This window comes from Lepisosteus oculatus, chromosome 27, assembly GCF_040954835.1.
Source record: "Lepisosteus oculatus isolate fLepOcu1 chromosome 27, fLepOcu1.hap2, whole genome shotgun sequence".
In the NCBI taxonomy this organism is placed as follows: domain Eukaryota; kingdom Metazoa; phylum Chordata; class Actinopteri; order Semionotiformes; family Lepisosteidae; genus Lepisosteus; species Lepisosteus oculatus.
Genome location: NC_090722.1, coordinates 9,937,947 through 9,952,521, shown reverse-complemented (window position 1 = coordinate 9,952,521; position 14,575 = coordinate 9,937,947). Strand labels below are relative to the sequence as shown.

At 53.4% G+C, this 14,575-nt stretch overlaps 1 protein-coding gene across 4 annotated transcripts in view; it reads left to right on the top strand.

Moving 5' to 3' along the window:
• The first annotated feature begins 10,662 nt into the window (after positions 1-10,662).
• Positions 10,663-14,575, top strand: part of pou2f2b (POU class 2 homeobox 2b) — a 51,351-nt gene continuing 47,438 nt past the window's right edge. For 2 of the 4 annotated variants that reach the window (XM_069184867.1, XM_069184872.1), the window contains exon 1: positions 10,664-11,776. In XM_069184867.1, coding sequence (XP_069040968.1) covers positions 11,677-11,776 — 100 coding nt within the window. In that variant the 5' untranslated portion in view covers positions 10,664-11,676. Of the gene's footprint in view, positions 11,777-14,575 lie in introns of all 4 variants that reach the window. The other 2 variants (XM_069184870.1, XM_069184871.1) reach the window with 2 other exon arrangements.

The window sequence follows — 14,575 nt, the reverse complement described above, 5'->3', positions numbered from 1 at the left end:
TGAGAGGGGGAGTGTGTGCGAGAGTGTGTGTGTGAGAGAACGAATGTGTGGGTGAGTGTGTGTGTGTGTGAGAGAATGAGTGTTTGTGAATGAGTGTGTGGGTGAGAGAGGGAGTGTGTGTGAATGAGTGTGTGTGTGTCTGTGTTAGCCCTGACAGTGTGTGTGTGAGTGTGTTAGCCCTGACAGTGTGTGAGTGTGTGAGTGCGTGATGGTAGTTTATCGTGACTGTATCGCTTGTGTCGTAGTTCTGGGGTTTCACCATGAACAAACGTGCTGATCTGAGTCCGCAGCTGTCTCTTGTGTAGTCGTCCCTGCAGCTCTGAACTGTCTGCAGTCTTCCTCATGGTGACACCTTCCTCCTGTAATCCCACCGTCGTCCCCAGTGGAAGTGCTGCCGTGTTGAGATTTCTCACGAGCCTCGGCTGTGGTCTGATCTGCTGGCTGCTGCTCGTCTTTCATTACCTCCTCCTGATGTAGCTGCTGGCTGGCCGGACGAGGGCCGGTCTGCTGACCTGTTCCCTGCAGTACAGACTGCTGCAGTGCAGTAACACAGCGCCGCCAGTGTGAGTAACAGTGTAATAACACAGCGCCGCCAGTGTAGTAACAGTGTAGTAACACAGCGCCGCCAGTGTAGTAACAGTGTAATAACACAGCGCCGCCAGTGTGAGTAACAGTGTAATAACACAGCGCCGCCAGTGTAGTAACAGTGTAATAACACAGCGCCGCCAGTGTGAGTAACAGTGTAATAACACAGCGCCGCCAGTGTGAGTAACAGTGTAATAACACAGTGCCACCAGTATGAGTAACAGTGTAGTAACACAGCGCCGCCAGTGTAGTAACAGTTTAATAACACAGCGCCGCCAGTGTGAGTAACAGTGTAATAACACAGCGCCACCAGTGTGAGTAACAGTGTAATAACACAGTGCCGCCAGTGTGAGTAACAGTGTAATAACACAGCGCCGCCAGTGTAGTAACAGTGTAATAACACAGCGCCGCCAGTGTGAGTAACTGTAATAACACAGCGCCGCCAATGTAGTAACAGTGTAATAACACAGTGCCGCCAGTGTGAGTAACAGTGTAATAACACAGCGCCACCAGTGTGAGTAACAGTGTAATAACACAGTGCCGCCAGTGTGAGTAACAGTGTAATAACACAGCGCCGCCAGTGTAGTAACAGTGTAATAACACAGCGCCGCCAGTGTGAGTAACTGTAATAACACAGCGCCGCCAATGTAGTAACAGTGTAATAACACAGTGCCGCCAGTGTGAGTAACAGTGTAATAACACAGCGCCGCCAGTGTAGTAACAGTGTAATAACACAGCGCCGCCAGTGTAAGTAACAGTGTAGTGACACAGTGCCATCAGTGTGAGTAGTACAGGCACCACATAGACCATAATACAAGCTAATACACTGCGACACACACACACACACACACACAGGGGCTGTCTGTGTAAGCTGAGTGTGTTCACATGCTGGGGTCAAAGTTCAAATTCATCATTTACAGGCGACCTCATTCTATCTGGTGACCTCTGGGGTCAAACAGCCTGCGGAGAGAAACACATCAGGAGGCAGAGAGGGGAGAGACACAACAAAAGAGAGGAGACAGTGATAGTGAGACATGAGCGAGAGGAGAGACAACGAAAGAGAGAGACAAAATGAGAGGGCAGGGGAGACACACACTGCTACAAACATCTCACACTGAGACACACACTGAGACACACACTCACACTGAGATGCACACACTCATACGCACACACTGACACATTGACACAGACACTGATACGCACACACTGACACACACACTGGGACACACACACTGACACTGACACACACTCACAGATTCGCAGGATCAGCCAGCAGCAGGAGGGGTGTCTGACTGAGCCCCAGCGACTCTCAGTACAGACCGGATGAGTCGGGCTGTGCTCCGGGGAGCCCGGGGTCCGCAGGCAGGGGGGTGCAGTTCACCAGGGTGGCCAGGGGGTGGCGGCAGACTTATACAGCAGACTCTTAGCATGCTTGCCCAGTCAGAACCGAAAAGCGCTCATTTACTGACTGATTTGTTAGCAAAAACGATGTTATTCCGTGTCTGTTTCTGTCTTTTTGTTTGGTTTAGTGTGTCATTCAATTTCTGTTTCTCCCCTTCCCTGCTTTCTCTCACTCTCCCTTCCTCTTCACCTGTCTGATGCTGGCATATCCTTCTGTAATGTAGTAGAGTCTGCCTGTGTCCAGTGTCAGTGTCCAGGCTGTGGTCACGGAGCCTGTCCTCTCTGGAAAGTCAGGTCTGTCTGTGTCCAGTGTCAGTGTCCAGGCTGTGGTCACTGAGCCAGTCCTCTCTGGACAGCCAGGTCTGTCTGTGTCCAGTGTCAGTGTCCAGGCTGTGGTCACTGAGCCAGTCCTCTCTGGACAGCCAGGTCTGCCTGTGTCCAGTGTCCTTGACCAGGCTGTGGTCACTGAGCCTGTCCTCCCTGGACAGCCAGGTCTACCTGTGTCCAGTGTCAGTGTCCAGGCGGTGGTCACTGAGCCTGTCCTCTCTGGACAGCCAGGTCTGCCTGTGTCCAGTGTCAGTGTCCAGGCTGTGGTCACTGAGCCAGTCCTCTCTGGACAGCCAGATCTGCCTGTGTCCAGTGTCCTTGACCAGGCTGTGGTCACTGAGCCTGTCCTCCCTGGACAGCCAGGTCTACCTGTGTCCAGTGTCAGTGTCCAGGCTGTGGTCACTGAGCCTGTCCTCTCTGGACAGCCAGGTCTGCCTGTGTCCAGTGTCAGTGTCCAGGCTGTGGTCACTGAGCCTGTCCTCTCTGGACAGCCAGGTCTGCCTGTGTCCAGTGTCCTTGACCAGGCTGTGGTCACTGATCCTGTCCTCCCTGGACAGCCAGGTCTACCTGTGTCCAGTTTCGATGGTTTTTGAAACGCGAGGGAGCCCAGGCTGTGTGTCTGGGGTCTGTCCTCACCCTGTGGGGTACAGAAGAGAGTCAAAACCAGAGAGTGAGAGTCAGTGGGCCGCCCCACAGAGACAGGAGCACAAGTGTTGTGTCAATGTGTGTGTTAGGGTGTGTGTGTCAGTGCGCTGGGCACTGATAGTTGATCAATAGGTTAATAGCTCCAGTGTCAGTATCATTGACTGTGTGATTAGCAGTGATGTCAGGCGCTGTGCTCAGTAATCCAGACTTTGCCGGGGAAATATTGGCTTTCCCATTGATTTTTCTGGGGCTGAGCCGGCAGGGAGAGGAGGGGGGTGCGAACAGTATCGAGCGACCCCAGAATGACCCCGCGCTCCTCCGCCGATCCACGCCTCCCCATTGGCTGGTTCTGCCTGGGAGAAATACTCGTGATTGGCTGGTTCTGCTCCTCTGTCTCAGCTCTTCACACACTCGTCTTCTCCAAAAAGAAGAGTTCTCCTCTCTCTCACTGTGTCTCCTGTCCTACTGTGTGTGATTGTGACTGAGGGATTCTCTGTGATCTCCTCTCTCTCTCACTGTGTCTCCTGTCCTACTGTGTGTGATTGTGACTGAGTGATTCTCTGTGTTCTCCTCTCTCTCACTGTGTCTCCTGTCCTACAGTGTTTGATTATGACTGAGAGATTCTCTGTGATCTCCTCTCTCACTGTGTCTCCTGTCCTACAGTGTGTGATTATGACTGAGGGATTCTCTGTGTTCTCCTCTCTCTCACTGTGTCTCCTGTCCTACAGTGTGTGATTATGACTGAGGGATTCTCTGTGATCTCCTCTCTCTCACTGTGTCTCCTGTGTGTGTTTATTACTAATTTTATTACTCTGTGATCTCTTCTCCTTTCCTCTCTTTCTCTCCTTTCATCTCTCCCCTCTCTCTCTCGAAGCGGAGGAGGTTGTTAAACATTTTTCTCGTCTCTTAATTGTTTTGACTGGGGCGATTGGCATCCCGATTAGGCTCCATTGATTTCCTGGCGCTAAGTGCATTGATTTTTAAATATCCTATTGATCCCGGCTCTAAATCTCCACACTCAGGCTAACCACACTGCCACAGCACAGAGAGGGAGAGGAGAGTCAGGGTGTGTGTCAGCGAGCCTGTACTGGAGTCATTGTGTCTATACTGGAGTCAGCGAGCCTGTACTGGAGTCAGTGAGTCTGTACTGGAGTCAGCGAGCCTGTACTGGAGTCAGTGAGTCTGTACTGGAGTCAGTGAGTCTGTACTGGAGTCAGCGAGCCTGTACTGGAGTCAGCGAGCCTGTACTGGAGTCATTGTGTCTATACTGGAGTCAGCGAGCCTGTACTGGAGTCATTGTGTCTGTACTGGAGTCAGCGAGTCTGTACTGGAGTCAGCGAGCCTGTACTGGAGTCAGTGAGTCTGTACTGGAGTCAGCGAGTCTGTACTGGAGTCAGCGAGCCTGTACTGGAGTCAGCGAGCCTGTACTGGAGTCATTGTGTCTATACTGGAGTCAGCGAGCCTGTACTGGAGTCAGCGAGTCTGTACTGGAGTCATTGTGTCTGTACTGGAGTCAGTGAGTCTGTACTGGAGTCAGCGAGCCTGTACTGGAGTCAGCGAGCCTGTACTGGAGTCATTGTGACTATACTGGAGTCAGTGAGTCTGTACTGGAGTCATTGTGTCTATACTGGAGTCAGTGAGTCTGTACTGGAGTCAGCGAGCCTGTACTGGAGTCAGCGAGCCTGTACTGGAGTCAGTGAGTCTGTACTGGAGTCATTGTGTCTATACTGGAGTTATTGTGTCTGTACTGGAGTCAGCGAGTCTGTACTGGAGTCATTGTGTCTATACTGGAGTCAGCGAGTCTGTACTGGAGTCAGCGAGTCTGTACTGGAGTCAGCGAGCCTGTACTGGAGTCATTGTGTCTATACTGGAGTCATTGTGTCTGTACTGGAGTCAGCAAGCCTGTACTGGAGTTATTGTGTCTATACTGGAGTCAGTGAGTCTGTACTGGAGTCAGCAAGCCTGTACTGGAGTTATTGTGTCTATACTGGAGTCAGTGAGTCTGTACTGGAGTCAGCAAGCCTGTACTGGAGTTATTGTGTATATACTGGAGTCAGCGAGCCTGTACTGGAGTCAGCAAGCCTGTACTGGAGTCATTGTGTCTATACTGGAGTCATTGTGTCTGTACTGGAGTCAGCAAGCCTGTACTGGAGTCATTGTGTCTATACTGGAGTCAGTGAGTCTGTACTGGAGTCATTGTGTCTATAATGGAGTCATTGTGTCTGTACTGGAGTTATTGTGTCTATACTGGAGTCAGCAAGCCTGTACTGGAGTCATTGTGTCTATACTGGAATCAGTGAGTCTGTACCGGAGTCATTGTGTCTATACTGGAGTCAGTGAGTCTGTACTGGAGTCAGCAAGCCTGTACTCGAGTAATTGTGTCTATACTGGAATCAGTGAGTCTGTACTGGAGTCATTGTGTCTATACTGGAATCAGTGAGTCTGTACCGGAGTCATTGTGTCTATACTGGAGTCAGTGAGTCTGTTCTGGAGTCAGCAAGCCTGTACTGGAGTTATTGTGTCTATACTGGAGTCAGCAAGCCTGTACTGGAGTAATTGTGTCTATACTGGACTCAGTGAGTCTGTACTGGAGTCAGCGAGCCTGTACTGATGTCGTTGTGTCTGTACTGGAGTCAGCAAGCCTGTACTGGAGTTATTGTGTCTATACTGGAGTCAGCAAGCCTGTACTGGAGTCATTGTGTCTATACTGGAGTCAGCAAATCTGTACTGGATTCAGTGTGTGAGAGTACTGGAGTCAGTGTGTGAGAATACTGCAGTCAGTGTGTGAGAGTACTGGAGTCGGTGTGTGTGAGTACTGGAGTCGGTGTGTGTGAGTACTGGAGTCGGTGTGTGAGAGTACTGGAGTCGGTGTGTGTGAGTACTGGAGTCAGTGTGTGAGAGTACTGGAGTCGGTGTGTGAGAGTACCGGAGTCGGTGTGTGTGAGTACTGGAGTCGGTGTGTGTGAGTACTGGAGTCGGTGTGTGAGAGTACCGGAGTCAGTGTGTGAGAGTACCGGAGTCAGTGTGTGAGAGTCGGTGTGTGTGAGTACTGGAGTCGGTGTGTGAGAGTACCGGAGTCGGTGTGTGTGAGTACTGGAGTCGGTGTGTGTGAGTACTGGAATCGGTGTGTGAGAGTACCGGAGTCAGTGTGTGAGAGTACCGGAGTCAGTGTGTGAGAGTCGGTGTGTGTGAGTACTGGAGTCGGTGTGTGAGAGTACCGGAGTCGGTGTGTGAGAGTACCGGAGTCGGTGTGTGTGAGTACTGGAGTCGGTGTGTGTGAGTACTGGAGTCAGTGTGTGAGAGTACCGGAGTCGGTGTGTGAGAGTACCGGAGTCAGTGTGTGAGAGTACCGGAGTCAGTGTGTGAGAGTACTGGAGTCAGTGTGTGAGAGTACTGGAGTCGGTGTGTTTGAATACTGGAGTGTTCACTCAGGTTGTGGCAATTTAGGGTCCCAGGTCAGCGCCCCCTGTGGCTCCAGGGAGCAGAGGTTCGTGTTTGACTGAGCCCCCTCTTCTGGCGCTGGCAGAAGGCCACCAGAAAGTGGGAAATTTCTTTTCTGTTTTTGAGGGGGCAGAACTATTCATTTTGATAACCCTGAGCTGAGAGAAAGAGAGATTATTGGTTTCATTCGTTCTCAATAACAGCGTCTCAGTGAGGACTAGCACAAGGGACACCGCGCTGGACCAGGATATTGCCAATACATCAGCATTGATTACCGAGAGCACTGACAGGGAGAGAGAAGAGAGGGAGAGGAGAGACAGAGGAAAGAGTGGGGAGAGAGGAGGACAGAGATGACAAACAGCTGTCCTCCAGGTCTAACAAGACTGTACCTGAACCACTGGACCAGCTGTCCTCCAGGTCTAACAAGACTGTACCTGAAACACTGGACCAGCTGTCCTCCTGGTGTAACAGGACTGGACCTGAACCACTGGACCAGCTGTCCTCCTGGTGTAACAGGACTGGACCTGAACCACCGGACCAGCTGTCCTCCTGGTCTATCAAGACTGGACCTGAACCACTGGACCAGCTGTCCTCCTGGTGTAACAGGACTGGACCTGAACCACCGGACCAGCTGTCCTCCTGGTCTAACAGGACTGGACCTGAACCACTGGACCAGCTGTCCTCCTGGTCTAACAGGTCTGGACCTGAACCACTGGACCAGCTGTCCTCCTGGTCTAACAGGACTGGACCTGAACCACTGGACCAGCTGTCCTCCTGGTCTAACAGGACTGGACCTGAACCACTGGACCAGCTGTCCTCCTGGTCTAACAGGACTGGACCTGAACCACTGGACTTCTGTAAATGCATATATGTAAACAGGCTGTGTAATCAGACCGATGCACTGTGTGACTGTGTGTGACTGTGTGTGACTGTGTGAGACTGTGTGAGACTGTGAGTCTGTGTGGCTGTGTGAGACGGTGTGAGTCTGTGTGAGACTGTGTGACTGTGTGAGATTGTGTGAGTCTGTGTGAGTCTGTGTGAGTCTGTGTGACTGTGTGAGACTGTGAGTCTGTGAGTCTGTGAGTCTGTGTGAGACTGTGTGACTGTGTGAGATTGTGTGAGACTGTGTGAGTCTGTGTGAGTCTGTGTGAGACTGTGTGTGACTGTGTGTGACTGTGTGAGACTGTGTGAGACTGTGAGTCTGTGAGTCTGTGTGAGACTGTGAGTCTGTGAGTCTGTGTGACTGTGTGAGACTGTGAGTCTGTGTGAGACTGTGTGACTGTGTGAGACTGTGTGAGACTGTGTGAGACTGTGAGTCTGTGAGTCTGTGTGAGACTGTGAGTCTGTGAGTCTGTGTGACTGTGTGAGACTGTGAGTCTGTGTGAGACTGTGTGACTGTGTGAGACTGTGTGAGACTGTGTGAGTCTGTGAGTCTGTGTGAGACTGTGAGTCTGTGAGTCTGTGTGACTGTGTGAGACTGTGAGTCTGTGTGAGTCTGTGAGTCTGTGTGAGACTGTGTGACTGTGTGAGATTGTGTGAGTCTGTGTGAGTCTGTGTGAGTCTGTGTGACTGTGTGAGACTGTGAGTCTGTGAGTCTGTGAGTCTGTGTGAGACTGTGTGACTGTGTGAGATTGTGTGAGACTGTGTGAGTCTGTGTGAGACTGTGTGTGACTGTGTGTGACTGTGTGAGACTGTGTGAGACTGTGAGTCTGTGAGTCTGTGTGAGACTGTGAGTCTGTGAGTCTGTGTGACTGTGTGAGACTGTGAGTCTGTGTGAGACTGTGTGACTGTGTGAGACTGTGTGAGACTGTGTGAGTCTGTGAGTCTGTGTGAGACTGTGAGTCTGTGAGTCTGTGTGACTGTGTGAGACTGTGAGTCTGTGTGAGACTGTGAGTCTGTGAGTCTGTGTGACTGTGTGAGACTGTGTGAGACTGTGTGAGTCTGTGTGAGACTGTGTGTGACTGTGTGTGACTGTGTGAGACTGTGTGAGACTGTGAGTCTGTGAGTCTGTGTGAGACTGTGAGTCTGTGAGTCTGTGTGACTGTGTGAGACTGTGAGTCTGTGTGAGACTGTGAGTCTGTGAGTCTGTGAGTCTGTGTGACTGTGTGAGACTGTGAGTCTGTGTGAGTCTGTGAGTCTGTGAGTCTGTGTGACTGTGTGAGACTGTGTGAGACTGTGTGAGACGGTGTGTCCTGGCTCTATGCCGGAGCGGAGGAGAGCTCGGGTGCTGGAGGGGTGGGGGTGGGGCGGGGGTTAAGGTGTGTATATGAGTCTCCCCCTTTTCCAGAACTCCATCTTGCAATTCTCTCTCCTTCAATCTCACACTCTCTCTCTCAGACGCGCGCGGCACACTATATTCTACAAGAAATAATTGCTTTTGTCTGGAAGGAATAGAGGCGAGGGCGGGGGGGGGGTTGGGAGGGGGGGGGCGAGGGACGGAGGGTGGCGTGTGGAACCAGAGGAGGGGGGGGGCTTCGGTCCGTGTTAGGGGGGTTTGTGAAGGACAACGAGCTGTCGCTGCGCTCTCGCGCTGGGCTTGCGGATGTCATCTGTCAGGCGCGGGGAAGAGCGAGACGGAGCTCTGTGGCACAATGGAGGTTCGTGAGCGGAGAGGCCGAGCGGTGCTGCTCTGTTAGTAGTCAAAACATGCGCTGGCAGAGACACGAGGGCACGAACACCACTGGCCGAGAGCTGCTCTAATTAATCGTAGCAGCGATAATTGCACTTTTGTGATATCCCACACGATGCTCCGTTCTGTTGTGCTGAACCGCTCAAACACGTGTGGGTACTGTGAGACTGAGGGCTTGCTTGCTTACTGCTATCGACTTTCTCCTATCGACTGCGATGTTTTAGCGTATAGATTTTTCTATTTAAAAAATCCATATTGACAATAATCTTGCGTGTAACCCGTGCGCGCGGATTGTGGCTTCTGTAATTGACAGGAGGTAATGTATCGCGAGGAGCGGGGGGAGGCTGGGAGAGACAGAGAGCGCGCGAGAGGGGCTGAAACCACGGCAACCGCAGATCCCTGGCACGAGGCGCTGGGCTCGTTCACGGTAGTGGACACACACCTCTCTCTGGACAGCTCACAGTGCTGGACAGACAGCTCTCTGGACAGCTCACGGTGCTGGACAGACAGCTCTCTCTGGACAGTTCACAGTGCTGGACAGACAGCTCTCTCTGGACAGTTCACAGTGCTGGACAGACAGCTCTCTATGAACAGCTCACAGTGCTGGACAGACAGTTTTCTCTGAACAGCTCACAGTGCTGGACAGACAGTTTTCTCTGGACAGCTCACAGTGCTGGACAGACATCTCTCTGGTCAGTTCACAGTGCAGGACAGACAGCTCTTACTGCACAGCTCACAGTGCTGAACTGATAGCCTTTCTGGACGGCTCACAGTGCTGGACACACAACTCTCTGGACAGCTCACAGTGCTGAACAGACAGCTCTCTGGTCAGTTCACAGTCCTAGACATACACCTCTCTCTGGTCAGTTCACAGTCCTGGACACACAACTGTCTCTGGACAGCTCACAGTGCTGAACTGATAGCCTCTCTGGACAGCTCACGGTGCTGGACATACAGCTCTCTGGACAGCTCAGTGCTGGACACACACCTGTCTCTGGACAGCTCACAGTGCTGGACAGACAGCTCTCTGAACAGCTCACAGTGCTGGACAGACAGCTCTCTGGACAGCTCAGTGCTGGACACACACCTGTCTCTGGACAGCTCACAGTGCTGGACAGACAGCTCTCTGAACAGCTCACAGTGCTGGACAGACAGCTCTCTGGACAGCTCAGTGCTGGACACACACCTGTCTCTGGACAGCTCACAGTGCTGGACAGACAGCTCTCTGAACAGCTCACAGTGCTGGACAGACAGCTCTCTGGACAGCTCAGTGCTGGACACACACCTGTCTCTGGACAGCTCACAGTGCTGGACAGACCTCTCTCTGGACAGCTCCCCGTTGATGGACTGCTCACAGCCCAGCACACTGTCAATTAACAACAGTCGTGGCGCTCGCAGGGCCGGAGTCCATCCGAACCCCTGGGACAGAACCCGGCCCGGCCCGGCCCGGCCCGGCACGGCCCCTGCAGTCCGAGCACGAGCCGGACTCCCGCAGCCGCTGGTCGCGGGGACTGCTGGCGCGAGGAATCGATGCGGAGGGGCCACCTTGCTTTCGCAGGGATACAAAGAGAGAGGGGAGGGGGGGTGCTGGGGGGTGGGGGGGGGGACGGGGGAGGGGGCGCGAGCTGGCGAGTAATGAGCACGGGGAAGCGGGACCTCGCGCCTCAATGTTCCAGGCAGCCCTGCCAGAAGCGCGAGAGAAGCGGAGGCAGCCGGCTCGGCCGCAGCTATTGGGGTTCAGGAAATAACGGGGAGCAGGCAGGACAGGCAGAGACGCGCAGACGGCATGGACGGACACACAGGCGCTCAGACAGACAGGTGAACCCAGAAAGTAACTATTCATTAACAACGCAGGGTCCGCAGGTTTTCTTTCTTTCTTTATTTTATTTATTTATCTATCGATCGACTTCGCTTTAATTACGACTCCCGGGCTCAGATTGCGACGGGACAAGCCGACGTAGGAGGAGCCGGAACAGCCCCGCTTTTCGTCCAGGGAAGAGGGCTCCCCCCTTCCCAACCCCCCCCACCCCCCCAGCACCCCACCACCTGCCCCCGCCGCCGGTGGCCGTCCCCGCGCTCTTTATTTCATTAACGGCCTATTAATTACCGAGCGTGTTAATTGGTCGCGCTGCGGCCCCGGCAGCGCCGAGTCCGGACACATGAACTGAGACCGGAGCGGACCGAGAGCCGGCCAGCTCCCCGCAGATGCCGGTGCGGCGGAACCTCACCTCCCCGCCGCTCCTGCCCCAGATATTAATATTCATCGGACCGCGGCTGCCGCGCTTCTGCTCTCGCCGCCAGAGCCTCTGCGAGCAGCGAGGCGGGGGGCACCGAGGCCAGCCAGCGCTCCCTCTCCGCACCTGCCCGGCTCTCCGGCCGCCCATGCCCGGCTCCGCGCGGGCGACAGAGCGACCACCGGCCGGCCCCGCGAGCGCGGGCATGACCGCAGCGCAGCCGCGCGGGCTCTGAGCTCGCCGGGGACCCGCTCCCCCGCAGACCAAAGACACCCAGCCCCCCAAAAACAACACAAAACAAACCAAAAAAAAAACAGCGACAAAGCGGAAGGCGACGCTCGTTCTTCTTCTCCTTCTTCGCCACCGTCTGTCCTCTGAAGAATTTTAAACAAAGAGACTTTTCTCCAAAGAACCATGTTCGTGCCTCTGCCTGTGCCGTTCGTGTTTCAGAGAACCGCCTCCGACCTCGCAGCCTGGCGACTCAAGTCCCCGCTGGCCCTCCGCTCCGGGAACGGTAAGACCTGATCACCATTATTGATCTTCCGCTCGCCGGTCCTCCCCGGCGCCCTCGCGAGCTCCTCCCGGGGTGGGGGTGGGGGGGAGGGAGAGGCAGGGAACAGCGGCGCGCGGCGCCGGGGAACCAGGCGTCGACCCCCCGAGCCGAGCCGAGCCGGTCCGGCACGCGGCGCCCCCCCAGCCCCCCACAAACCCCCCAAACCCCATCCGCAGCGTCCCGTCCCGTCCCGTCGCGTCGCGTCGCGTCGCGTCTCCCCCTCTCCGGCCGGCCGGCTGCGCGGATCCGGCCCCGACGCGGCGGCAGACGGCGAACTGAACCCGCAGGGCGAGCGGGAAGGACGGACGAGCGCGATAATCCCGGGCGGAGCCGAGCGGCGGCGGCCGCCTGATCCTGCCCAGCCCGCAGCAGCAGTACCAGCAAAAACAAGGCGTTTTCTCCGCTTCCCTGCGCGGCAGCTGGCCGCGCTCCGTCTGCTGCCTCCGTCTCTCCGTCTCTCCGAGCCGGGCTGTCTGCAGGCTCGGAATATTCATGCCGGGTTATCGATCCCCCCGCGATATCGATTCTTTCAGGGCCGCCGGAGAGAGGGAGAGAGGGGGAGAGAGAGGGGACCAGAGGCCGGGAGACGCCAGAGACGCTCCGCCGCGGCTCCGTCTCTCTCTCTCGGCGGCGGCGGGTCCGGGGTGTCGGGCGGCCAGGCCGCTGCTTCCGGGTGCTTCACTAATTAACCGGGCGACGGACATGTCTGACATTTCCGCTCGCAGGAGAGTGAGGTAGAGACAGGTGGAGGGAGAGGGAGACAGGTAGAGAGAGAGAGACAGTCGCATCGTTGTGTCCAGTAACGTGACTGACCGACTGTGTCCCGCCAGGAGTGTGTGGTCATCAATGTGCTGGACTGAGGAAGAGTCTCCCTCTTCCTCTCCATCAACAGCCAGAGTCACACAGCGGACAGACTGACCGGCTCTGTGTGAGAGAGTCACATGGTGGACAGACTGACCAGCACTGTGAGAGAGAAGGAGTGTTAGTGTGAAGATACAGATGAGCTGGACTGAGTGTCTCTACAGTGACTCTCCAGCTCTGATGATGATGAAGGAGTGTTTGTGTGAAGATACAGAGGAGCTGGACTGAGTGTCTCTACAGTGACTCTACAGCTCTGATAATGATGAAGGAGTGTTAGTGTGAAGATACAGATTATCTGGACTGAGTGTCTCTACAGTTACTCTACAGCTCTGATGGTGATGAAGGAGTGTTAGTGTGAAGATACAGAGGAGCTGGACTGAGTGTCTCTACAGTGACTCTACAGCTCTGATGATGATGAAGGAGTGTTAGTGTGAAGATACAGATGAGCTGGACTGAGTGTCTCAACAGTGACTCTAAAGCTCTCATGATGATGAAGGAGTGTTTGTGTGAAGATACAGATGAGCTTGGCTGAGTGTCTCTACAGTGACTCTACAGCTCTGATGATGATGAAGGAGTGTTTGTGTGAAGATACAGACGAGCTGGACTGAGTGTCTCTACAGTGACTCTACAGCTCTGATGATGATGAAGGAGTGTTTGTGTGAAGGTATAGAGCTAGACCTCACAGCACATAGTAATGCAAAGTCTATGTAGCATCATGTGTGCTGTACTGTGTGGTGGATGTCAGTGTGTGTGTCTCAGTTTGTGTGAAGGAGAGATCAAAGTGTGTGTCAGTGTGTGATTGAGAGTGTTTATGTTTTACTATCAATGGAGAGACAGATATTGAAGAAATGCAAAGAGCAATAAACAGATTCAATGGGTAATCCCTCAGCGAGATGAGTACAGCTGTGTGTTTCACACAAGTACAGTTTGTTTCAGTATGTATGTTATGTGGGTTACAATTCTGTGTGTTTTAGTGTATCTGTGTGTCATAGGCACACAGACGTGTGCATGTTTTAGAGGTGCGTGTGTATATCAACGTGGTTTTATTAGACTGGTATATTGGAGATTGTGTTTTTGTATGTCTTTGGGAAAAAAGAGTGTATTACACACTGAATTGGAAAATGTCTGTGAATTCCAATGAATTTATAACACAATGTGTCAGAATGTGTATCTGAGAGTGTTTCTCGGGACAGGTTGTGATGTGTGTGTGTCTCTCTTATAGTTCTGACGGGTTGTGATGTGTGTGTGTCTCTCACAGCTTTGACAGGTTGTGGTGTGTGTGTGTCTCTAATAGCTCTGACGGGTTGTGGTGTGTGTGTGTCTCTTATAGCTCTGACAGGTTGTGGTGTGTGTGTGTCTCTTATAGCTCTGACAGGTTGTGGTGTGTGTGTGTCTCTTATAGCTCTGACGGGTTGTGGCGTGTGTGTGTCTCTTACAGCTCTGACAGGTTGTGGTGTGTGTGTGTCTCTTATAGCTCTGACAGGTTGTGGTGTGTGTGGTTATGTGCAGTGTGTGTTGTGTGTGAAGTAGGGGAGAGGGGAGTGTATGAGCCCTGCTGCTAACATGATTGGAAATGACAAAATGTCAACCAGAGTTTGTTAGCAACATAATGGAGAATCAATAAACACAACAAAGATGTCAATACACCCAGCTTTATTACATTAAACCACACGCCCCTCTCCTTCCTCGCTCCCGCTCCCTCGCTGTCACTGTCTTCTGCTTCGCTTTTTAATTACACGGCAGTTTCTCACCCTCTTTCACTAGATTACAGCTGTGTAAACGCACAGCGCCAGTGTGAGACACTGGATTCTATATGTACACACACAGCGTCAGTGTGAGACACTGGATTCAATATGTACACACACAGCGCCAGTGTGAGCCACTGGATTCTAACTGTAC